The sequence below is a fragment of the Amblyraja radiata genome, chromosome 35, assembly GCF_010909765.2.
Source record: "Amblyraja radiata isolate CabotCenter1 chromosome 35, sAmbRad1.1.pri, whole genome shotgun sequence".
NCBI classification, from domain to species: Eukaryota; Metazoa; Chordata; class Chondrichthyes; order Rajiformes; family Rajidae; genus Amblyraja; species Amblyraja radiata.
This window is the reverse complement of record NC_045990.1, coordinates 5343932-5369596: the sequence shown is the minus strand read 5'-3', so window position 1 is coordinate 5369596 and position 25665 is coordinate 5343932. Positions and strand designations below refer to the sequence as shown.

The 25665-nt window shown below is 46.1% G+C and overlaps 1 protein-coding gene across 3 annotated transcripts in view; it reads right to left on the bottom strand.

The window, feature by feature from the left end:
* vav1 (vav guanine nucleotide exchange factor 1) overlaps window positions 1–25403 on the bottom strand; it is a 63426-nt gene extending 38023 nt beyond the window's left edge. For all 3 annotated transcript variants that reach the window (XM_033050909.1, XM_033050911.1, XM_033050910.1), the window contains exons 1-2: window positions 25022–25403; window positions 9816–9932 (exon numbers count right to left, since the gene is read on the bottom strand). In XM_033050909.1, coding sequence (XP_032906800.1) covers window positions 9816–9932; window positions 25022–25225 — 321 coding nt within the window. In that variant the 5' untranslated portion in view covers window positions 25226–25403. The remainder of the gene's footprint in view (window positions 1–9815; window positions 9933–25021) is intronic.
* Between the last annotated feature and the right edge of the window lie 262 nt (window positions 25404–25665).

Below are 25665 nucleotides of genomic sequence, written 5' to 3'. Positions count from 1 at the left end.
GCAGGTCGGCGCGGACTCGGTGGGCCGAAGGGCCGGTTTCCACACTGTACTTCTAAATTAAACTAAACTAATTCACATTCTGGGCTTGAACTGGTTCCATCTTCCTTCGCTCCATAGATGCTGCCTCACCCGCTGAGTTTCTCCAGCATTTGTGTCTACCTTCGATTTTTCCAGCATCTGCAGTTCCTTCTTAAACTTCTCTCCAGAGATGCTGCCTATCCCGCTGAGTTACTCCAGCATTTTTGAGTCTATCTTCTTTCTGGAGGTGATTATAGATAACTTCTAAGTTTCCATCCTTAAAATGCATTGCCCAACACCTGAATGTCCTAAGGTGCTTTACAGATGGTAAACGCCTACAGGGAGAGGAATCTCTGTGGTTGATTTGTGCAATGGTAAATATGTGTGGTGCGTTAATATCTCGCAAGACATCAGGCACAGCGACCAAGACAGGAATGAGGAAGCTAGAAAGGAGGAAGTAAGGCAGCATTCACCCAGAGATCCCCAGATGCTCTTGGTGATATTAATTCCAAATTAAAAGACCACTTATGAGTCAGCAATGAGATGATTAATTTGTAAGCTATTGTACGTCATAGCTTTGTGTTTGGAGGTGGGTATATGAAAGCAGCTGCCGGAGGAGATAGTCAACGCAGATACTATTGCAACTTTTAAGAAGCATTTGGAAAGGTGCATGGATAGACAATAGACAATAGGTGCAGGAGTCGGCCATTCGGCCCTTCGAGCCAGCACCGCCATTCAATGTGATCATGGCTGATCATCCCCAATCAGTACCCCGTTCCTGCCTTCTCCCCATATCCCTCGACTCCGCTATTTTTAAGAGCCCTATCTAGCTTGCTCTTGAAAGCATCCAGAGAACCTGCCTTCACTGCCCTCTGAGGCAGAGAATTCCACAGACTCACAACTCTCTGTGGGATAAAGTGTTTCTTCTCTTTGTTGCTGTTTTGTCAAAATCCACGGGAGCTCTGAGTTAAGTCTGCCTGGGCTTTGCCTCTCCTTTTCAACTGTTTTCCCCCTCTGACTCACTTCCAACTCTCCTCCCACTCGGGCTAGAGCCACGGGAGCTCTGTGGATCGGCTTAGAAGGATATGGACCAAATGCAGGCAGGTGGGACAAGCGTAGATGGGGCACGTTGGTCGGCGTGGGCAAGTTGGTCAGATGGTGACGTAGAACAAGGGAATGAAAAATATGCAACAATGATAAATGAAACAGGCCATTGTTAGCAGGTAGACAAAAATGCTGGAGGAACTCAGCGGGTGAGGCAGCATCTATGGAGAGAATGTATAGTCGACGTTTCGGTGTTAGCTGTGTGTTAGGTGCAAACGAGTACAGACAATGAGATAAAGTGTACAGATTTGAATTATTATATGTAAGAAGTAAAATTTACTGTGAGATTATTTCAACTTTACTAGTGGGAAATTTACACCAGCACAGTCGCTCATTTCAAAGATCAAACACCACGTGTGGGTCTTGGTGGTTCTGCACAAGGCTGATATCCTGCCGCAAGTTAGCTAGGTGTGTGCCAACTTTGTTATTGACATATTCCTAAATCACACCCAGCCTTGCACAGCACGCTGCCTGCACCAGCAAGCCGATTGCAACATTACTCCTTGAACTGACGGGTCAAAGTGAAATTCTTTGTTTGCGCGCCCCAGGTACACAAATAGCGGCCACCTAGGGTGCTGAGGAAGTCACAAAGTATGCCGGCCCCCCAATGTTCTCTCCCCACCCTCCCCCAACAGTGGTTCCACCACGCCAGGTCCCCATTGTCCAATGTTCTCTCCCCACCCTCCCCCAACAGTGGTTCCACCACGCCAGGTCCCCATTGTCCAATGTTCTCTCCCCATCCAATGTTCCCCCCACCCTTCACCCCCCTCATCCTTCTTCCTCTCCATTGTCCAATGTTCCTCATCCCCCTCATCCTTCTTCCTCTCCATTGTCCAATGTTCCTCATCCCCCTCATCCTTCTTCCTCTCCATTGTCCAATGTTCCCCTCACCCCCCTCATCCCTCTTCCTCTCCATTGTCCAATGTTCCCCCCACCCTTCACCCCCCTCATCCCTCTTCCTCTCCATTGTCCAATGTTCTCCCCCCCCCCCCCCCTCCCCATGGCGACCCCCCCCCCCCCCCAGACCATGTCCCCCCCCCCCCCCCCCCCTCCTCACGCTCTCATCACCTGTTGGCCGGTTTGGGCAAGTTGGGCCGAAGGGCCTGCTTCCACTCTGTATCACTCTATGACTCTGCCCTATGAAGAAGAGTCCTGACCCAAAATGTCACCTATCCATGTGCTCCAGAGATGCTGCCTGACCTGCTGAGTTACTCCAGCACTTTGTGTCCTTTTGTGTATTAATCAGTATCTGCAGTTCCTTCCTACACATTTTGTCTGCAGTTCCAGTTCAGTTTAGTTTATTGTCACGTGTACCGAGGTAGAATGAAAAGCTTTTGTTGTGTGCTAACCAGACAGCGGAAAGACAACACATGATTACAATCGAGCCGTTTGCAGTGTATAGATACATGATAAGGGGATGACGTTTGGTGCAAAGTAAATCCAGTAAAGTCTGATCAAGAATATTCTGAGAGTCACCAATGATGTAGATGGTAGTTCAGCGCTGCTCTCTGGTTGTGGGGGGATGATTCAGTTGCCTGATAACAGCTGGAAAGAAACTGTCCCTGAATCTGGAGGTGTGCGTTTTCACACTCACTTCTGTTGTATCAAATTCCTCGTATGTTGCAAAACTTACTTGGCTAATAAAGTATGATTATGAATATGATTGTAGATAAGTGATGTTCCTGGCATTATTAGTGACCGTCAGCACAAGCATTGTGGGCCGAAGGGCCTGCCTTCTGCTGTACTGTTCCATGTTAATGCTCCCACAGTCCGCCCTCAGTGATGCATTGAGGCACCGTACTCTGTCTTGGGCTCATACACTTTGAAGTGGACTGAGGAGCCGCAGATTTCCGATTCAGACAACACTCGCAGCCCATGCTAATGCCCCTGAGCGGGAGGTGGCATGAAGTGACTCATAACCATTTAAACCTCAGGAGGACACTGCACCCGCATCAAGCAATGTGGCTTTGACCATCTATAAAGGACCAGGCTTCTCTAAACTAAACTAAACTAAACTAAACTAAACTAAACTAAACTAAACTAAACTAAACTAAACTAAACTCAACTAAACTCAACTAAACTCAACTAAACTAAACTAAACTAAACTAAACTAAACTCAGCTAAACTCAACTAAACTAAACTAAACGCCTCAAGGAGTTAAAGATATTTGCGGAAGGTAAGATACAGTGCCTTCCATAATGTTTGGGATAAAGACCTATCATTTATTTATTTGCCACTTTACTCCACAATTTGAGATTTGTAATAAATGGGGGGACTATTTATAAGCACGGCTGTAATAAACACTGCTATGTATAAACATAGGTCTGAAGAATGATTTCGACCCGAAACGTTGCCTATTTTCTTCGTTCCATAGATGCTGCCTCACCCCCTGAGTTTCTCCAGCATTTTTGTCTACCAATGTATAAACACTGCTGTAATTTCTACATGGTGAAACCAAAATATATAAAAATGGCCTTTATTACTGACAATAGACAATAGACAATAGACAATAGACAATAGGTGCAGGAGTAGGCCATTTGGCACTTCGAGCCAGCACCGCCATTCAATGTGATCATCCCCAATCAGTACCCCGTTCCAGCCTTCTCCCCATATCCCCTGATTCCGCTATTTTTAAGAGCCCTACCTAGCTCTCTCTTGAAAGTATCCGGAGAACCTGTTTCCACCGCCCTCTGAGGCAGAGAATTCCACAGACTCACCACTCTCTGTGAGAAAAAGTGTTTCCTCGTCTCCGTTCTAAATGGCTTACTCCGTATTCTTAAACTGTGGCCCCTGGTTCTGGACTCCCCCAACATCGGGAACATGTTTCCTGCCTCTAACATGTTTATTAAAACCTGACAATGTGCACTTTAACCACATGTGTTTTTTTTTTCTATTATAAATCTCAAATTCTGGCGTACAGAGGCAAATAAATAAATGATGGATGGGGGTCTTTGTCCCAAACATTATGGGGGGCACTGCAACTGTAGTGGGAAATCTCTGCGTTAAAAATAAGAAACTAGTTATGAGAAATAGCCTGGGGTGACGGACCAAGCAAAATGTCGCGGAGGGAACTGGTGACTGGTGATGATGAGTGGGATAAAGGCAGCAGCAAGCAGAACTACAGGCTGCTAACTGGAAATCAAGTGGTCAGATGGGGGGAAGGGTAACCACAGATTTCATCTGCCAAAGTATTCCTGCCCCAAACAGAAATAGATATCTGCTTGGTCTTCTCCAGCTGGTTTTGTCCTGATTCAGCACACAAAAAAAATGGGTGAATCAGCGACTAGTCAAGTTTATTTACGCGGGAAATACCGAGCCACCGAGTCCGCACCGGCCAGCGATCCCCGCACACTAACACTATCCTACACACACCAGGGACAATTTACATTTATACCAAGCCAATTAGCCAACAAACCTGTACGCCTTTGGAGTGTGGGAGGAAACCGGAGATCTCCAGAATTTTGGTCCCCTAATTTGAGGAAGGACATTCTTGCTATTGAGGGAGTGCAGCGTAGGTTTGCAAGGTTAATTCCCGGGATGGCGGGACTGTCATATGCTGAGAGAATGGAGCAGCTGGGCTTGTACACTCTGGAGTTTAGAAGGATGAGAGGGTATCTCATTGAAACATATAAGATTGTTAAGGGTTTGGACAAGCTAGAGGCAGGAAACATGTTCCCGATGTTGGGGGAGTCCAGAACCAGGGGCCACACAGTTTAAGAATAAGGAGTAAGCCATTTAGAAAGGAGACGAGGAAACACTTTTTCTCACAGAGAGTTGTGAGTCTGTGGAATTCTCTGCCTCAGAGGGCGGTGGAGGCAGGTTGTCTGGATGCTTTCAAGAGAGAGCTAGATAGGGCTCTTAAAAATAGCGGAGTCAGGGAGGAACGGGGTACTGATTATGGATGATCAGTCATGATCACATTGAATGGCGGTGCTGGCTCGAAGGGCAGAATGGCCTGCTCCTGCACCTATTGGCTATTGTCTATTGTCTATCTCGGAGAAAACCCACACAGGTCACGGGGGGAAAAGACAGCACCCGTAGTCAGGATCGAACCCGGGTCTCTGGCACTGTGAGCGCTGTAAGGCACCAACTCTACCTCAGTGCCACCTTCTTCTGAGGTTATAGAGTCATGGAGTGATACAATGTGGAAACAGGCCCTTCAGCCCAACTTGCCCACACCGGCCAACATGTCCCAGCTACACTAGTCCCACCTGCCTATGTTTGGTCCATATCTCTCCAAACCTGTCCTATCCATGTACCTATCTAACTGTTTCTTAAACGTTGGGATAGTCCCAGCCTCAACTACCTCCTCTGGCAGCTCGTTCCATACACCCAACACCCTTTGTGTGAAAAAGTTACCCCTCAGATTCCTATTAAATCTTTTGCCCTACACCATGAACCTATGTACCTATGGTCCTTGATTCACCTACACTGGGCAAGAGACTCTGTGCATCTACCCGATCTATTCCTCTCATGATTTTATACACATATTGTATTTTAGATCAGCCATGATTGAATGGCGGAGTAGACCTGATGGGCTAAATGGCCTTGTTCTGCTCCTGGAATGTGAACTAATGAACATTTCAGCAGCATACAATGAGGCAGTGAGATGTCTACCCTGCTTTAGAATAATCCACTTTTCACAAGTGAAGTTGTGTTGAAGTTGAGAAGCATCCCTCTTCCCATCAGAACTGCCCCCTCCGTCGACTCTTTTAAGTCAAGACTTAAAACTCATCTTTATGCCCCTGTCCCACTTAGGAAACCTGAACGGAAACCTCTGGAGACTTTGCGCCCCACCCAAGGTTTCCGTGCGGTTCCCGGAGGTTTTAGTCAGTCTCCCTACCTGCTTCCACTACCTGCAACCTCCGGCAACCACCTGCAACCTCCAGGAACTGCACGGACACCTTGGGTGGGGCGCAAAGTCTCCAGAGGTTTCCGTTCAGGTTTCCTAAGTGGGACAGGGGCGTAATTCTCAAGCCTTTCTTGACGTCCTCTGAGGGAGGGCTATATTGTATGTATTTATGTATGTACTTAATCTATGAACCAATGTTGTATAACGTTAGTACCTCCACCAATGTAAAGTACTTTGGTCAACGAGAGTTGTTTAAATGTGCTATAGAAATAAAAGTGATTTGACTTGACTTGAAAGATCTTCTGGGAAAATGGAGCCTGCCATAGAGGAAGGACCATATTAGGCTAGAGTCGACATTGACTTATATGGCCTTTGCAATCTTCCTGTGGCGGTTCAGAGGTTATTGCGCTGTGATGAGGCGTTGCAGAGCGATGCAGCTTCATGCACGCCTTGGAGCCATTTCCTGCCAGAAACCGCAGCTTGTGCACTTTACACAAAGTCAAAGCCTTCATCCTGACTGATCTGCTGAAGCAAACATACCAGCTCAGCCCCAGCTCACAAGGAAACATTGTTATACCTGCTGCTGGGGGGGGGGGGGGGTTCATAGTGAAGCCATTCTTTAGTCAGAGGGTGGTGAATCTGTGGAATTCTTTGCCACAGAAGGCTGTGGAGGCCATCAATGGATATTTTTAAGGTAGAGATAGATAGATAGATACCGAATAGTGAATAGAGTGGATGTGGAGAGGATATTTCCGACAGTGGAAGAGTCTGGGACCAGAGGTCAGAGCCTCAGAATTATAGAACGTTCCTTTAGGAAGGAGATGAGGAGAAATGTCTTTAGTCAGAGGGTGGTGAATACGTGGAATTCTTTGCCACAGAAGGCTGTGGAGACCAAGTCAGTGAATACTATTAAGGCAGAGATTGACAGATTCTTGATTAGTACGGGCATCAGGGGTTATGGGGAGAAGGCAGGAGAATGGGGTTTGGAGGGAGAGATAGATCAGCCATGATTGAATGGCGGAGTGGACTAGATGGACCGAATGGCCTAATTCTGCTCCTATCACTTATGAACATTAATTCGTGGTGTGCTGAAAAATCTACCCAACCACAAGTCTTTGGAAGACAGTGAGGCAACCAGATAAGACTATAACTCATGAGACATTGTTTGCTATGGTTTCTACATTCCAGAGGTGCAGAAATTACAGGGCCTGGGTTCAATCCTGACCTCGGGTGGTAACACCATTTGCATGATCTTTATAAGACATAGGAACGGAATTAGGCCATTCAGCCCATCAAGTCCTCTCCAATTTACCGACAAACTCGCACATCTTTGAGATGTGGAAGGAAACCGGAGCACCCACAAACCTGGAAACTCCACACAGACAGCACCCGTAGTCAGAATCAAACCCGGGTCTTTGGTGAGGCAGCGACACACTACCAGCCGCTTGATGAAGACATCATAAATTAGTTATAGAGTCATAAAGTGTGGGAAATAGCCCTTCAGCCCAACTTGTCCACACTGACCAACATGTCCAACATCTACACTAGACCCTCTGCCTATGTCAGATCCATATTCCTCTAAAACTGTCTTATCCATGTACCTGTCTAATTGTTTCGTAAACGTTGCAATAGTCCCAGCCTCAACGACCTCCTCTGGCAGCTCATTCCATACACCCGCCACCCTTTGTGTGAAGAAGTTACCCCTCAGATTCATATTAAACCTTTTCCCCTTCACCTTAAACCTATGCCCTCTGGTTCTCGATTCCCCTACTTTGGGCAAGAGACTCTGTGCGTTTACCCGATCTATTCCTCTCATGATTTTATACACCTCTGTAAGATCATTAGTTTGTGCAGAAAAAAAATATCTTAAGGCCAGACTCGTGTTCTATGTACAAGGGAAAATACAACACTGCACGACCTCAGCAACAGTTAAATTTAATCTCGATCAGTCACCACTTCAAACAGTGGATGAGTATTTCCTGGCAGTGAATCTGCTCAGTTTTCACTCAGCTACAGGTAAGCCTGCTTCTCCCTTGATACTACTCTTGATCGGCCCTCACTGGCTTTACCTTGCACTAAACATTATTCCCTTATCATGTGTAGTTTTAGTTTTGAGATACAGCGTGGAAACAGGCCCTTCGGCAAACCCACACCGACCAGCGATCCCTGCACATTCACACTACTCTACACTAGGGATAATAGTGAGACCTTTAAATAGTGTTGCGTTTGGCCTGTCAGTATCATCAGCAGATCTGTGAGTGACACCATTAATAATCATTCAAAACCCCAGGTGGATGGTAATTTGAGCCTGTAGTCCTGGCAACACCCTCAGAAATCCCTGCACCCTTTCCAGCTTAACGACATTCTCAATGCAGTGGGTGCTGTGAATCTTTGAAACACTTTGGGTTCTCAAAGAGTGTTTCCCAGTGCGTACCATTAAGGCCTTGAGCAAACCGAAGATAGACACAAAATGCTGGAGTAACTCAGCGAGACAGGCAGCATCTCTGGAAAGAAGGAATGAATGGGTGGCATTTCGGGTCGAGACCCTTCTTCAGACTGGTTAGGGATAAGAGCAACGATGATGTGGAGAGATAAAGAACAATGAATGAAAGATATGCAAAAAAGTATAGATGATAAAGGAAACAGGCTATTGTTAGCTGTTTGTAGGGGGTTCGAGAAATTCACCACTGTTCTACGAGATGTTTTATTTTGTGACTCAGGGTATGGGTCTCCAACGGCAGTGGGGACCAAAATTGAACGCAGTACTCCAAATGTGGCCTCGCCTAAAATCGAATGTTGGTTTCGGACCAACCTGAAGTCGTTGTTTGCACACATCTACAGGCAAGCATAGCTCTGTGAGGTTTCTCAGTGGAGCTGTGAGTGATGTGGTTGCAGGCAGAATGTGATATCTGCAGCTCAACTTTGCTGCAAGACATCACCGTCAATTGTATGAGGAAGTCCAAGCCCCAGCCTACTACCCAGAGGAGCCTCCAGGCGGGAGGTCTTGGTGCTGGCTCATGCACTCAGGACCCTTCAATATCGAGGATCCTGTATCTTACAAATTTCTCCCATGTTCATAAGTGATAGGAGCAGAATTAGGCCATTCAGCCCATCAAGTCTAAGCCACCATTCACTCTACCTCGGCACACATGACAATAAACAAAACTAAACTTGAAATATCGAAACATAGAAAATAGATGCAGGAGTAGGCCATTCGGCCCTTTGAGCCAGCACCACCAATCAATATGATCATGGCTGGTCATCCAGAATCAGTACCTCGTTCCTACTTTCTCCCCCATATCCCTTGATTCCCGTTAACTCTAAGAGCTATATCTAAATCTTTCTTGAAAACATCCAGTGAATCGCCCTCCACTGCCTTCTGAGGCAGAGAATTCCACAGATTCACAACTCTCTGGGTGAAAACTGTTTTCCTCATCTCAGTCCTAAATGGCAAACCCCTTATTCTTAAGACTGTGGTCCCTGGTTCTGGACTCCCCCAACATTGGGAACTTTTTTTCCTGCATCCAGCCTGTCCAATCCCTTAAGAAACCTATGTTTCTATAAGATACCCTCTCATCCTTCTAAATTCCAGTGAATACAAGCCAGGTTGATCCATTCTTTCATTATATGTCTAAAATGAAAGTATACATAACTACAACCATTTTCCCACACAATAAGAGTGTTGGAATAGTAGATGGCATTGCGTTTCAGATTACAAAAGCATTTCACTGTACCTCGGTACTTGCCACTGGGACAGTACACAAAAGTCTCCACATTCCTGGAGCCATTTTGTAACTAGGCCCTGAGCCCATGATTCAATCCTGAAATATACAGATCATACCTTAGCGAAATCTCGGACATCAAACAGATCGAATGCTTCAAATAGTTCGTTCTTCCTCATGTTGAACTTTTCACAGCAAGCATTCAAAAAGGTCCTGATGTTCTTGAGACAGAGGAACTGCAATGCAAGCATCGAAAAGCACAGAGACAAAGTAAGTAAACTGGAATATAAAAATGGCATGTTGCATAGTTGAATGGGGCAATTTAGTTCAGAGATATAGCGTGGAAACAGGCCCTTCGGCCCACCGCGTCCGCGCCGACCAGCGATCCCCCGCACACTAGTTCCATGTAATCCCAATATCACATCCTACACCCTAGGGGGAATTTTACCGAAGCCAATTAACCTCCAAACCCGCTCCTCTTTGGGATGTGGGCGGAAACCGGCGAACCCGAGGAAAACCCACGCGGTCCCGGGGGGAAACGTGCAAACTCCACACAGACAGCACCCGTGGCCAGGATCGAACCCTGGTCCCTGGCCCAGTAAGGCAACAGCTCTACCACTGCGCCATGGTGCCTCCCCTCTATATAAGCTGCATTAATGTAATGAATAAATAATACTTAGATTAATATCACAATTGCCTTACAACTACTAAGTGTTGTGCAGGGATTGATGTAAACGTATATACCATTGCCACCAACATTTTCTACTTAAAGGTAGTGGCAACATTTCACGAAGTACTTCATCATTGGCTTTACATTAGGTTAGAATGTCGTAAACAATTAAATTATTGTTTTGTGGTTTGGAACAATTAACTTAGTGTTTCCCTTCAAAGACATGTTCTCTGCCCCACTCCTCCCATTGTACTAATAATCTATTCACTTGAATAATTGCACATTCTCTTCTCCTTTCCAGTTCCCACTAGGCAGGGACTTTCGGCCAATATGAATGGATTAACCCTTCCATTGATGACTAAATGAGCACACATTTAGGGTGGTGAATCTGTGGAATTCTTTGCCACAGACAGCTGTGGAGGCCAAGTCAGTGGATATTTTTAAGGCAGAGATAGATAGATTCTTGATTAGTACGGGTGTCAGAGGTTATGGGGAGAAGGCAGGAGGGCGGTGGAGGCAGGTTCTCTGGATGCTTTCAAGAGAGAGCTAGATAGGGCTCTTGAAAATAGCGGAGTCAGGGGATATGGGGAGAAGGCAGGAACGGGGTACTGATTGGGGATGATCAGCTATGATCACATTGAATGGCGGTGCTGGCTCGAAGGGCCGAATGGTCTACTGGGACGACAGATGGCACAATGGGCTAAGTGTTCGACTGGCAACCGGAAGGTAGCCGGTTCGAATCCCGCTTGGAGTGCATACTGTCGTTGTGTCCTTGGGCAAGACACTTCACCCACCTTTGCCTGTGTGTGAATGTGTGTGAATGTGTGTGAGTGATTGGTGGTGGTCGGAGGGGCCGTAGGCGCAGATTGGCAGCCACGCTTCTGTCAGTCTGCCCCAGGGCAGCTGTGGCTACAGAAGTAGCTTACCACCACCGAGTGTGACTGAGGAGTGAATGAATAATGCGATGTAAAGCGCCTTGAGTATTAGAAAGGCGCTATATAAATCCCATCCATTATTATTATTATTACTGCACCTATTGTCTATTGTCTATTGAGAATGGGGTTAGGAGGGAGAGATTGATCAGCCATGGTTGAATGGCGGAGTAATGCGAGAGGAAACCAAAGATCTCAGAGAAAACCCACGCAGGTCACGGGGAGGACGTACAAACTCAGTACAGACAGCACCTGTAGTCAGGATGGAACCCAGGTCTCTGGCGCTGTGAGGCAGCAACTCTACCACTGCGCCACTGTGCCACACTTAATGTTCTGTACTTGGGAACACAGGGTAGGTTCAGAGACCCATACGAAAAATTCTTCACCATCATCATCCCGTAATCATCTGGTCTTTGATTGCTAATCTCAGCAACTGCACACAGCAAGTATTTTCAACAGTCACCCACAATTATGGGGAAGTGTTGCTGCTCAGTCAGGCTGGACATGTGATAGTGTCGGCATCCGAATAGAGTCATAGAGTCATACAACACACAAGCAGTTGCAGCCCAACATGGACATGTTGATCAAGTAGCCTATCTGAGCTTGTCCCACATGCCTGGGCATATTCCCCCCCCTCCCTCCCACCCACTCCCCACACACCTTTCCTATCCAGTTCAGTTAATGCCCCTGTCCCACTTAGGAAACCTGAACGGAAACCTCTGGAGACTTTGCGCCCCGCCCAAGGTTTCCGTGCGGTTCCCGGAGGTTGTAGGTGGTTGCTGGAGGTTGCAGGTAGTGGAAGCAGGTAGGGAGACTGACTAAAACCTCCGGGAACCTCCGGGAACCGCACAGAAACCTTGGGCCTGGCGCAAAGTCTCCAGAGGTTTCAGTTCAGGTTTCCTAAGTGGGACAGGGGCATTACAATTTCAGTTTTATTCATTGCCACGTGTACCAAGGTACAGTGAAAAGCTTTTGTTGCGTGCTAACCAGTCAGCGGAAAGACAATACATGTTTACAATCGAGCCATCCACAGGGTATAGATAGACACATGATAAGGGAATAAGGGGATATGGATCATGTGAGGGCCAATGAGATTAGTTTGGTTTGATATAAGTGAGGGCAGAGAGTCTAAAGCTGGCGGGCATGGATTTAATTTGAGAGGGGAACAATTTAAAAGGGACTTGATGGGCAACTTCTTCACATAGAAGTGTGGTGAATACATGGAACAAACTGCCAGAGGAAACTACAAATTGGGGCTGCATAGTGGCGCAGCGGTAGAGTTGCTGCCTCACAGCACCAGAGATCCGGGTTCCATCCCGACCATGGGTGCTGTCTGAGCAGAGTTTGTACGTCCTCCCTGTGACCGCCTGGGTTTACTCCGGGCGCTCTGGGTCCCTCCCACACTCCAAAGACATGCAGGTATGTAGGATCATTGCCTCGTGTATATTGTCCCTAGTATGTAGGGTAGAACTAGTGTATGGGTGATCGTTGATTGGCGTGGACTTGTTGCCTGTTTCCAAACTGTATCACTAACACTAATACCCCTGTCCCACGGTACGAGTTCATTCCAAGAGCTCTCCCGAGTTTACAAAAAAATCAAACTCGTGGTAAGCACGGAGAATGAACGTAGCGGGTACGTCGGAGCTCGGGGACGTCTCTTAGCGGCTCGTAACGCTAACGGCAGGTACTCGGGAAGACTCGCTAACGGCAGGTAAGCACGGGAAGACTCGTGAAGATTTTTCAACTTGTTGAAAAATGTCCACGAGAGCCCCGAGTACCGACGAGCGGCCATTACCGTAAATCTCCGAGTTCGAATCAGGGCAAACTCGGGAGAGCTCTTGGAATGAACTCGTACCGTGGGACAGGGGTTTAAGACTAAAGGTATTGTGGGCCGAAGGGCTTGTTTCTGTGTTGTATTATTTTATGTTCTCTGCCCTTGGCTGGTTTGTCACTTTGCGATAACTCAGTTAATAACATCTATGCAAACTTGACTTCTGAATAGGATTGAGAAGCCTTCTTTTTGAATGGCCTGCATACTTTTGGGCTAGTAAATAATTATAAATAGCAACCACATAGTCCCTTATTAATGTTGTTGACTCAGGTCAGTAACGACCAGAAGCAGCAACAGCCAAAATCATGCTTTGGACTTTAGAGATACAGTGTAGAAACAGGATCTTCGGCCAACCGAGTCCACGCAGGCTAGCGATCGCCCGATACACTAGCACTATCTTACACGCCAGGGACAATTTTCAACTTGCCAAAGCCAATTAACCTACAAAGCTTCACGTCTTTGGAGCGTGGGAGGAAACCGGAGCACCTGCAGAAAACCCAGAACAGTCACAGGGAGAACGTACAAACTCCGTACAGACAGCACCCGTAGTCAGGATCGAACCCGGGTCTCTACTGAGGATAGACACAAAGTACTGCAGTAACTCAGCGGGTCAGGCAGCATCTCTGGAGAAAATGGACGTTTCGGGTAAGGAAATTAGCTTCCTCACACGCCCTGACTCGAAACATCCATTTTCTCCGGAGTTGCTGCCTGAACTGCTGAGTTACTGCAGCACTTTTCCTCACTATTCCGACATCTGCAGTTCCTCGTGTCTCCAATATCACTGCAGGTATTTTTTGTGAAGGACAAAGAATTTGCAAATTTCGCACAATGGAACCACCTTCCTGTTTGATGTGTAAGTGAATTCCTTTTCTTCGTGTCATATTAACTGGAAAATAATGCATCTCCTTTGTGTCGCCAAATGCAACGTTAATCCTGTAATTGGTTATATATATCAGCGGCACTGCTGTAAAGCTTTCACAAACTTTCCTTACTCTATGGTGGGTTTATATTACCAAGAATGTGTTGGCAACATTACACGTGACTCCAATCTTTCATTGCACAGTACTGGATACGGAGAAGGAATGTGCAACATGGCATATACTGTATAACAGGAACAACGTGCCTTCACCACTCATGTTACAGTGAATTGAAATTCAGCAATTCAAGTTAGTTCAGTTTAGTTTAGTTTGGTATAGTGTAATATAATTCGGTTTAGTTTAGCATAGTTTAGTTTTGGTATCGTATAGACATAGAAACATAGAAAATAGGTGCAGGATTAGGCCATTCGTCCTTTCGAGCCTGCACCGCCATTCAATATGATCATGGCTGATCATCCAACTCAGTATCCCATCCCTGCCTTCTCTCCATACCCCCTGATCCCTTTAGCCACAAGGGCCACATCTAACTCCCTCTTAAATATAGCCAATGAACTGTGGCCTCAATTACATTCTGTGGCAGAGAATTCCAGAGATTCACAACTCTCTGTGTGAAAAATGTTTTTCTCATCTCGGTCCTAAAAGATTTCCCCCTTATCCTTAAACTGTGACCCCTTGTTCTGGAATAGAATATACTATACTATACCGACCAAACCATACTGCACCAAAAGCACACTGGATAGCCATCCAGTGGTCACAGGAGCGGAAGGCAACCTCATCTCCATTACACAGCTACATCTCTTCACCAGATAAAAGCTGTCCAGGGTCTGACCTCCCCAGAGGAGCATGGGTGAAGCTCAACAGACTTGGTACTGGAGTTGGGCGTTTCAACGCCAGCGTGTGGAGATGGGGACTCCCTCCGCCAGAGCCCAGCTTGTGAATGCGGAGCAGAACAACACAGACAGCCAACCATGTCATCGCTGGGTGCCCGCTCTACCACCCACCAAACGGAGCTGTGTCAGGGCCTGGCAGACATTGACGCCAACAGACACAACAACCTGGCTGCACAACACCCGGCTTGAGATCTAACTATTCCTTTGGTTTATGTTTCATTCGCAAGAAGAAGTAGTATAGTATAGTTAAGTTAAGTTAAGTATAGTTAAGTTAAGTTAAGTTAAGTTAAGTTAAGTTAAGTTAAGTTAAGTTAAGTTAAGTTAAGTTAAGTTGTTAGTTTAGTTTAATTTAGTTTAGTTTGGAGATATAGAGTGGAAACAGGCCCATCAGCCGATCAGTTCAGTTCCGTTGAGTTTATTGTCACGTGTACCGAGGTACAGTGAAAAGTTTTGTTGCGTGCTAACCAGTCAGCAGAAAGACAATGCATGGTTACAATCGAGCCCTTCACAGTGTGTAGATACATGATAAGGAAATAACGTTAGTGCATTCAAGTCCGATTAAGGATAGTCCGCGGATCATCAAAGAGGTAGCTAGTAGTTCAGCACTGCTCTCTGGTTGTGGTGGGATGATTCAGTTATCTGTGGCCACCGATCACCTACACACTAATGCAATGTTACCCCAGTATCACATCCTACACACTAGGGACAATTTACAGAAGCCAATTGACCTACAAGGGTAAGGGAATAAAAGATATGCAAAAAAGTTACGATGATAAAGTTAACGGGCCATTGTTAGCTGTTTGTAGGGTGAAAATGAGAAGCTGGTGCGACTTGGGTAGGGGAGGGATAGAGAGAGGGAATGTCCAAATCCTGCACGTCTTTGAAATGTGGGAAGAGACTGGAGCATCCGGAGCAGTCTGAAAAGCGTGGCTCCAGGTTCAGGAACAGCTTCACCAGGCTATTGAACACAATAAACACAAAGCAGTCTGGCCTGATAATGGCCCCAGGTCCACATGACCCAGAAAACAGCTCAGTTAAAAATATTTCAGGAAGCTTCCAATAAAGGTAACTCTCTTCCCTTTAATAAAAGCCTCCTCATTTCAATTGTAAGCTTGTCCAGTCTGGCCAGGGGAGTGGGGTTAGGAGGGAGAGATAGGTCAGCTATGATTGAATGGTGGAGTAGATGTGATGGGCCGAATGGCCTAAATCTGCTCCTATCACAGTCGAGAGCATGCTGACCGGTTGCATCGTGGCTTGGTTCGGCAATTTGAGCGCCCTGGAAAGGAAAGGACTACAAAAAGTAGTAAACACTGCCCAGTCCATCATCGGCTCTGACCTTCCTTCCATCGAGGGGATTTATCGCAGTCGCTGCCTCAAAAAGGCTGGCAGTATCATCAAAGACCCACACCATCCTGGCCACACACTCATCTCCCTGCTACCTTCAGGTAGAAGGTACAGGAGCCTGAAGACTGCAACAACCAGGTTCAGTAATAGCTACTTCCCCACAGCCATCAGGCTATTAAACCTGGCTCGGACAAAACTCTGATTATTAGCAACCACTTTCTGTTATTTGCACTATCAGTTTATTTATTCATGTGTGTATATATTTATATCATGGTATGTGGACACATTTATCTGTTTTGTAGTAAATGCCTACTATTTTCTGTGTGCTTAAGCAAAGCAAGAATTTCATTGTCCTATACAGGGACACATGACAATAAACTCACTTGAACTTGAACTTGATCATTATTATGAATCTCACTCTGTTTAATACCTCAAGAGTCAAGTCAAGAATGTATAATTGTCATAGGTCCCAAACCAGAACAATGACATTCTTACTCACAGCAGCATAACTGGTCTATAAACACAATACTCAGTGGATAAGTGAACAAAAAAGGTTTGATAAATTAATAAAAATATGAGTGCAAAACAAGACAAAAGCCTGAAGTCCCTACTGCAACCAATACAGTGCCATCGTTTGATGGTTAGTTTGGTGTTTCTAGTGTTCAATAGCCTGATGGTTGCAGGGAAGAAGCTGCTGCTGAACCTGGAGGCTTCTGTACCTTCTAACCGATGGCAAAAGTGAAATGAGATCGCGGCCAGGGTGGTGTGGGTCCTGGGTGATGCCTATTTGAGGCAGCGCCTCCTGTAGATCCCTTCGATGGTGGGGAGGTCAGTACCTGTGGCTGACATGGGAGTATTTCCTCCACGCTGATCTAACTCCACGCACAGGTAGATAGTAGTTCAGGACTGCTCTGAAGAAGGGTCTCGACCCGAAACGTCACCCATTCCTTTTCTCCAGAGATGCTGCCTGTCCCGCTGAGTTACAAAGCTTTTTGTGCCCAACTTCAGATTAAATCAGTATCTGCATCTCCTTCCCACACTGCTCTCTAGTTGTTGGTAGTTCGGGGTGGGAGATTGCAACCTTCACGTGGTCTGCCCTGTTTCGACGAATGCAATCAACCTGGCGTGCACAATCAAATACGATCAAATAGAGCAAGTTGTCCTACAACTTTAGGCTGTGCACCGCCATACGCAAGAAGAAGAATAAGTTGGTAGGATGGTTCAGTTGCCTGATAACAGCTGGGAAGAAACTGCCCCTGAATCTGGGGGTGTGTGTTTACACACTTCAGTACCTTTTGCCCGATGGGAGAGGACTTGAAAGAAGTATATACGTTTTTATTCCTGTTTTTATACTTGAAAGAAGTAGATAAAATTATGAGACAGGGTAGACAATCAGAACCTTTTTGCTCAGCATTTCCACAGAGAATATTCTGTTAGTCTCTTAGCTCAAAGCTAATTTTCACATCGGTATTTGTTACGAAGCTGCAGTATGTTATTAGTTTCGAAGGGAACTAGAAGCCATTAGAATATTCTGACGAATGGTGTATCTATTGACATTGACCGAGGAACCTCTTGAAATAGAGGATGTGGATTTGAATAGTCCGATTTACGTGGCTGGCGGGCATGTATTTCAGAAGTTGCAACATTTTCACAAGGCACAAAGAGAAACCCTATCCATTAGGCCGGGCCGGTGACACAAGTTTCATGTAAAATCAAATCAAGAGTGTTTTATTGTCATATGTGCCTGAAAAAACAATGAAATTCTTACTTCCAGCAGCACAACTGAATATGTAAACATAGTACACTGTGAACAGTATAATAAACAAGAAAAAATCATTCAAATATCCACACATACTGCAAAAGACTATTCATATTTGTTATTTGCACTATATTTGTTATTTATTGAACTTTTTCTTTTTTTTCCCATTTTATACAGTTTACAAATTCACTTTATCTGTTGTGCTGCAGCAAGTAAGAATTTCATTGTCCCGTCCGGGACATATGACAATAAAACACACTTAACTCTTGAGATACATGATAAGGGAATAATGTTTAGTGCAAGATAAAGCCTGTAAAGTCCAATCAAAGATAGTCGAAGGGTCTTGACCCGAAACATCACCCATTCCTTCTCTCCAGAGATGCTGCCTGTCCCGCTGAGTTACTCCAGCTTTTTGTGTCAAGCCTCATGAACCTTATTTTTTACGGGGCTCAGGTTAAAACAAGCTTACACATTCACAGTGCAGTGGTTTTGCTGCATGTGTAGAGCATGCAGCTGCTTTTAGAACGTGCAGTAGTTCCTCAACCTTTGCACAGAATGCGTTGCCTCTCAGTGTTCCACATTGCGCCCTCATTTTGCATATTTCACTTTCAATTCACAGCTGAACTTCTGCAATCGTCTACAGTAAGCGGAGTATTGTTCTGCTGTACTCCCTTCCCCTGTGAGTCCCCCATAAAAAACTATTCTAACTCCTGCCCCCAAGTTTGGTTTAGTTTTTTTAGTTCAGAGGTACAGCGCAGAAACTGGACCTTTGGCCCACCGAGTCCATGCTGGCCATCCGTCACCAGTTCACCTCCTCTGGACCCTCTCCAGGGCCAGCACATCCTTCCTCAGATATAGTGCCCAAAATTGCTCACAATACTCCAAATGTGGCCTGACCAGTGCCTTATAGAGCCTCACATTACATCCCTGTTTTTGTATACAAGCCTTCTCGGATAGTTCTATGTTATCCCAATTTTTCATGTACTCCTTACACACTAGGGGCAACTTACAGAGGACCAATTAACCTACAAACCCGCACGTCCGTGGCATGCGGGAACCGGGGCACCCGGAGGAAACCCACGAGGTCACAGGGTGAACGTGCAAACTCCACATGGTCAGGATCAAACCCGGGTCTCTGGCGCTGGGAGGCAGTGGCTCTACCAGCTGGGCCACCATGCCCGAACACCAGGCAACACAGAAGTGTGAATTGTATTGTCACCTTGCTTCAGTGGTGGCACCTGCACTCCAGCAGAGTTGTGTTAGTTTTGTTGTGACTCTGCCTCAAGCAACAATGGGTCATCTCTGATCTTGTGGTTTTTCTGTGTGCTGAAGTTATGACTAGTCACCACCTCTTTAGTTCAGCAAGACAGCGCGGAAACAGGCCCTTCAGCCCACCGTGTCCGCGCCGACCAGCCATCACCTCGCACACTAACACTACCCTACACACACCGGGGACAATTTACAATTTTACCAACGCTAATTGACCTACAAACCCGTACGTCTTTGGAGTGTGGGAGGAAACCGGAACACCCGGAGAAAACCCACGCAGGTCACAGGGAGAATGTATGAACTCTGTACAGACAGCATCCGTAGTCAGGGTGGAACAAAAATTGGAAAATTTGTGGATACTGAAGAAGTTTGTCAAAGAACACAGCAGGATATAAATCTGTTGGAAAGATGGATGGAGAAATGGGAGATGGAGTTTAATCCAGACGGGTATGTGGTCTCTCATTTTGGGAGGTCAAATAGAAGAGGGAATGATACAACGGGATCCTGAGGAGCATTGATGTAGAGAAAGAGAGAGAGCTTACTGGTCCATAGTACCCTGAATGTGGCAACACAAGTTATTAGTGATAAAGAAAAGCTATGACATATATGTCTTCTTTGGTCAAGGCATTGAGTATAAAAGTTGGGAAGTAGTGTTGCAACGACCAAGAAGACTGCAACGACCAGGTTCAGGAATAGCTACTTCCCCACAGCCATCAGGCTATTAAACTTAGCTCGGACAAAATTCTGAACATTAGTCTCGGACAAAACTCTGAACAAAACTCTGCCCATTATCTGTTATTTGCACTATCAGTTTATTTATTCATGTGTGTATATATTTATATAATGGTATATAATAATAATAATAATAATAATAATAAATTTTATTTAATGGGCGCCTTTCAGACATCTCAAGGACACCTTACATAGTAATCGGAATAAAAACATATAATCGGAATATAACAAGTAATAAAGACATCACAGAGACACAAATTAAAAACAGAATTCAATCCAAAAACAGAAAATCAAAAATCAAAAAGCAAAGCAAGAATTTCATTGTCCTATCAGGGACACTTGACAATCTCTTGAATCTTGGGACAGCTTTGAACTGTATAAAAAATTGGTTGGGCCAATTTGGAGTTTTGTGTGCAGTTCTGGTAGCCACATTACAGGAAGGATGTGAAGATTTTGGTGGGGGTGCAGGAGAGGTTCAGCAGGGTGTTTCCTGGATCGGAGGGTCATGCAGACTCTGTAATTGAGAGGAAACCTGATGGAATTGCATGGGGCCACACAGCAGATTGCTGCCTCACAGAGACCCAGGTTCGATCCTGACTACGGGTGCTGCCTAGTATTGAGTTTCTCCCATGACCACATGGCTATTCTCCGGGTGATCCAGCATCCTCCCACATCCCAAGGACGTGCAGGTTTGTAAGTTAATTGGCTTCTGTAAATTACCCCTAGTGTGTAGGCTGCATAACTGGGATAACACAGAGCTAGAGTTACCAGTGATCAATGGTCGGCACGGACTCGGTGGGCCGAAGGGCCTGTTTCCATGCTGTATCGCAAAACTAAATTAAATTAAACTAAACTAAGCTAAATAACATGATGAGAGGCATAGATATAGTAAATAGTTGGAATCTTGATCCTATGGTGGAAATTCTTGAGAGTTTAAGGGTCTGTCCCACTTACGCAACTTTTTCGGCGACTGCCGGCACCCGTCATAGTCGCAGCAGGTCGCCGAAAATTTTCAACGTGTTGAAAATCCAGCGGCGACCAGAACAAGGTACGACTCTTACGACCACACAGGCTTCGCCCCACGACATATCGCCTGTATGGACGTGAGTCGTCTCCTCAGTCGCCCAAAGAGTCGTAGCGTCTTTCTGGTCGCCGCTGGATTTTCAACACGTTGAAAATTTTCAGCGACCTGCATCGACCTAAAGTTGCCAAAAAAGTTGCGTAAGTGGGACAGGCCCATTAGCTCTATGGTGAGAGGGGACAGGCAATGTGTAAAGGAGCTTGACGAGATAAATTATTTACACAAGGAATAATTGGTTCCAGGATCGCTCTTTCAGGGTAAATGGTGGAAGCTGATCTGATGGCAATGTTTAACGGGCACTTCTATAAACAATAAACAGTCGCGAATAGTAGACCATAAGTTGGCAGATGCATGGTTTAAATTATTCCCACGGTGAGCACAGACATCCTGTGGTTGTCCTGTTCATGTCATAAGGTCATAAGTGATGGGAGCAGAATTAGGCCATTCGGCCCATCTACTCCTCCATTCAATCATGGCTGATCTATCTCTCCCTCCTAACCCCATTCTCCTGCCTTCTCCCCATAACCCTGACACATGTACTAATCAAGAATCTATCTATCTCTGCCTTAAAAAATATCCACAGACTTGGCCTCCACAGCCTTCTGTGACAAAGAATTCCACAGAATCACCACCCTCTGACTAAAGAAATTCTTCCTCATCTGCTACTGAAAGGAATGTCCTTTAATTCTGAGGCTGTGACCTCTAGCCACTAGTGGAAACATCCTCTCCACATCCACTCTATCCGAGCACTTCACTATTCAATGAGGTCCCCCCCTCATTCTTCTAAACTCCAGCGAGAACAGGCCCAGTGCCGTCAAACGCTTTATGTTCTATGTTCTATAATGCTGCATTTATCCTGTATTACCCTGCATTTTACAGCAAAGAATTTTAATACAATATTGGCCTGTATTTCAAGGTGATACACAGCCCTGCTTTAATGTGAGGCACCCCTTCTGTTCCAGTGCCATATTGTACCCAGTGTATTAATGTGATATATTATTAGGTTTTAATCTGATTCACTGCCCATTGCTTATACATTGCACAGTTTTAATGTGATATACTGCTCTGTATCTAAATGTCTTGCTTTATGCAACACGCTTGTGTTTCACTGTAACACCAAGCCTTGCGTTTAATACAATAGTACGGGCAGCATGGTGGCGCAGCGGTAGAGTTGCTGCCTTACAGCGCCCGAGATGCTGTCTGTACGGAGTCTGTACGTTCTCCCCATGACATGCATGGTTTTCTCCAAGGTCTTCAGTTTCCCACCACACTCCAAAGATGTGCTGGTTTGTAGGTTAATTGGCTTGGTAGAAATGTAAAATGTCCCTGGTGTGTATAGGATAGTGTTAAAGGCCTGTCCCACTGTACGAGGTCATTCAAGAGCTCTCCCGAGTTTAAAAAAAATCAAACTCGTGGTAAGCACGTAGAATGTACTTAGAGGGTACGTCGGAGCTCGGGGACGTCTCTTAGCGGCTCGTAACGCTAACGGCAGGTACTCGGGAAACGCGGTAAACTCGGGAAGATTGTGAAGATTTGTCAACATGTTGAAAAAGAGCTCCGAGTACCTACGAGTGGCCAGTAGCATAAATCTCCGAGTTCGAATCAGGGCAAACTAGGGAGAACTCTTGAATTAGCTCGTACAGTGGGACAGCCCCATTAATGTATAGGGAGTCGCTGGTCGGCGTGGACTCGGTGGGCCGAAGGGCCTGTTTCCGCAATGTATCATTAAATTAAACTAAACTAAACTGTGCTGTGTTTTAAGTGGCCACTCAGCCTTGTGATAAATGCTATGTAATGACTTTTAATACAATTCATTGGCCTCTGTTTTAATGTGAAGACATTAATGTAATTACAGGGAAATTGGGCAAGTTTGTGATATGTTTAATCCAAGAGATTACGTAATGGGGAAGCATGGAGGATTACTGACTGACTCTACTGCCGATGAATTCCATTGTTGAGTAACTCCAGTGCCGACAAACTGCATAGATGACTAACTAACTAACTGAGGAAGGACACAAAGTGCTGGAGTAACTCAGCGAGTCAGGCAGCATCTCTGGAGAACATGGATAGGCAACGTTTCAGGTCGGGACCCTTCTTCAGACTGCAGACTGAAGAGTCCCTTCCTTCCCTTTTCAAGTTGACTTTAGTTTAGCTTAGAGCTACAGTGGGAGAGTCTAGGACTAGAGGGCACAGCCTCAGAATTAAAGGACGTTCTTTTAGGAAGATGATGAGGAGGAATTTCTTCAGTCAACGGGTGGTGAATCTGTGGAATTCATTGCCACAGGAGGCTGTAGAGGCCAAGTCAGTGGATATTTTTAAGACAGAGATAGATAGATTCTTGATTAGTACGGGTGTCAGAGGTTATGGGGAGAAGGCAGGAGAATGGGGTTTGGAGGGAAAGAAATTCAATTGGAGGGAGAGATAGATCAGCCATGATTGAATGGCAAATAGACTTGATGGGCCGAATGGCCTAATTCTACTCCTATTCCTGATGATCTTACAACCTTACAGCATGGAAGCAGGCCGTTCGGCCCACTGAGTCTTGGCCAACCCACGATCACTCGTACACTAGTTCCATCCTACACACCCCAACAAAATTTACAGAAGCCAAATTAACCTACAAAAACCTGTGCGTCTTTGGAGTGTGGGAGAAAGCCAGAGCGCCCGGAGAAAACCCACACGGTCACGGGGAGAACGTACAAACTCCGTACAGACAGCAGCCGCAGTCAGGATCAAACACGGGTCTCTGGCGCTGTAAGGCAGCAACTCTACCGCTGCGCCACCGTGCCGCCCAGACTTTTATAACAGGTACAGGCCGAAACAGGGGGGAAAGTTGGGGAAAGATACCTTAGTCCAGCAAAGCATTTCTTACAAGTGAACCACAAGTAGGTACAAAGTGCTGGAATAACTCAGCAGGTCAGGTAGCATCCCTGGACAATATGGACAGTGAACATTTCGGGTCTGGACCTTTCTTGTCGGGGGGGAGGGGAGCATGAAAGCTGGAAGAGAGGAGGGGCAGGACAAGGTCCAGCAGGTAATAGGTTGAGACTGGTGAGGGAGAGGGCTGTAGATTCTGATCAGCAGGTGGTTGGACAAAGGTCAGAGATGAAAATGCAAGAGGCTTGAGTGTGAATTGCGAGGTTTGCAGGCTTGCATTGTCTTGGTAAAACCCCTGACCCACGGTACGAGTTCATTCCAAGAGCTCTCCCGAGTTTGCCCTGATTCGAACTCGGAGATTTACGGTAATGGCCGCTCGTCGGTACTCGGGGCTCTCGTGGACATTTTTCAACATGTTGAAAAAATCTTCACGAGTCTTCCCGAGCTTGCCTGCCGTTAGCGAGTCTTCCCGAGTACCTGCCGTTAGCGTAACGAGCCGCTAAGAGACGTCCCCGAGCTCCGACGTACCCGCTACGTTCATTCTCCGTGCTTACCACGAGTTTGATTTTTTTTAAACTCGGGAGAGCTCTTGGAATGAACTCGTACCGTGGGACAGGGGTTTAAATTATAATTAAATTATAATGCTTTATTTTTATTGTCTACTGTATCTCGTGTTGTTACTTGCGAGCAAAGGCAAATTCCTTGTTGCGTACATACTTGGCTAATAACATTTTTAAGAAGGAACTGCAGATGCTGGAAAAATCGAAGGTAGACAAAAATGCTGGAGAAACTCAGCGGGTGAGGCAGCATCTATCGAGCGAAGGACCTTCGCTCCACAGATGCTGCCTCACCCGCTGAGTTTCTCCAGCATTTTTGTCAAAATTTGGCTAATTAAATTTATTCAATTCAATTAAAAATGTATTCAATTAAATTCAATTCACGCCCATGCCTGCCATTCTGAGGGGCTTTACCCCCTAACCCAAGGCCCACCAGCCTGAGGTAAGAGAACCGAGGTGGAGATGGGATGGAAGGGGGGAGGGTCAGCAAAGGGTTTGAACCCACCTGGGACATCTGAGGTCGTAGGTTGATCTCCTTGAGGTTGATGGAGTGAGGTTGCAGGTTGTTGAGGAGTTGGCAGAGAAGGACTCCATCCCTCAGCGCCCAGGCAAGGTCACACACTTGAGCGTTGTCCCAGGTTACGCGGTGGTTGGGCGGCAGCACCTTGCAGTTGATCAGCCAGTTGGCGCACTGTCTCCAATGCTCCATCTTCCACCACCACGTCAAGCCGAGCCGAGCCGAGCCGAGCCGGTGCGGGTCGGAGAGAGGGCGGCGGCAGGAGCACGAGAGAATTCAGCCGAGACAAACCCAGAGGCACCTGCTAGCTACGCTTCCGTTCTTTATTCCCTCCCGCACAGAGAGCAGCTTGCTTAACCACCAGTTCCTTCCTCTGCCAAGTGTTGAATAAAAGCTTCGCTTGCTCAACCACCAAGCACTCTGGGATTTGTAGTCCCCATCCACACTGGCTGAACGTCAACCACCAGAGGGCTTTGCAAACAATAGCCTGGTTCCTTCGTCATTGTTACTGCTTTGCATAATAAGGAAAAACTTTTTCACCCAGACATCTGTGGAATTCTCTGCCACAGAAGGCAGTGGAGGCTGATTCACTGGATGTTTTCAAGAGAGAGTTATATAGAGCGAACCAAGAC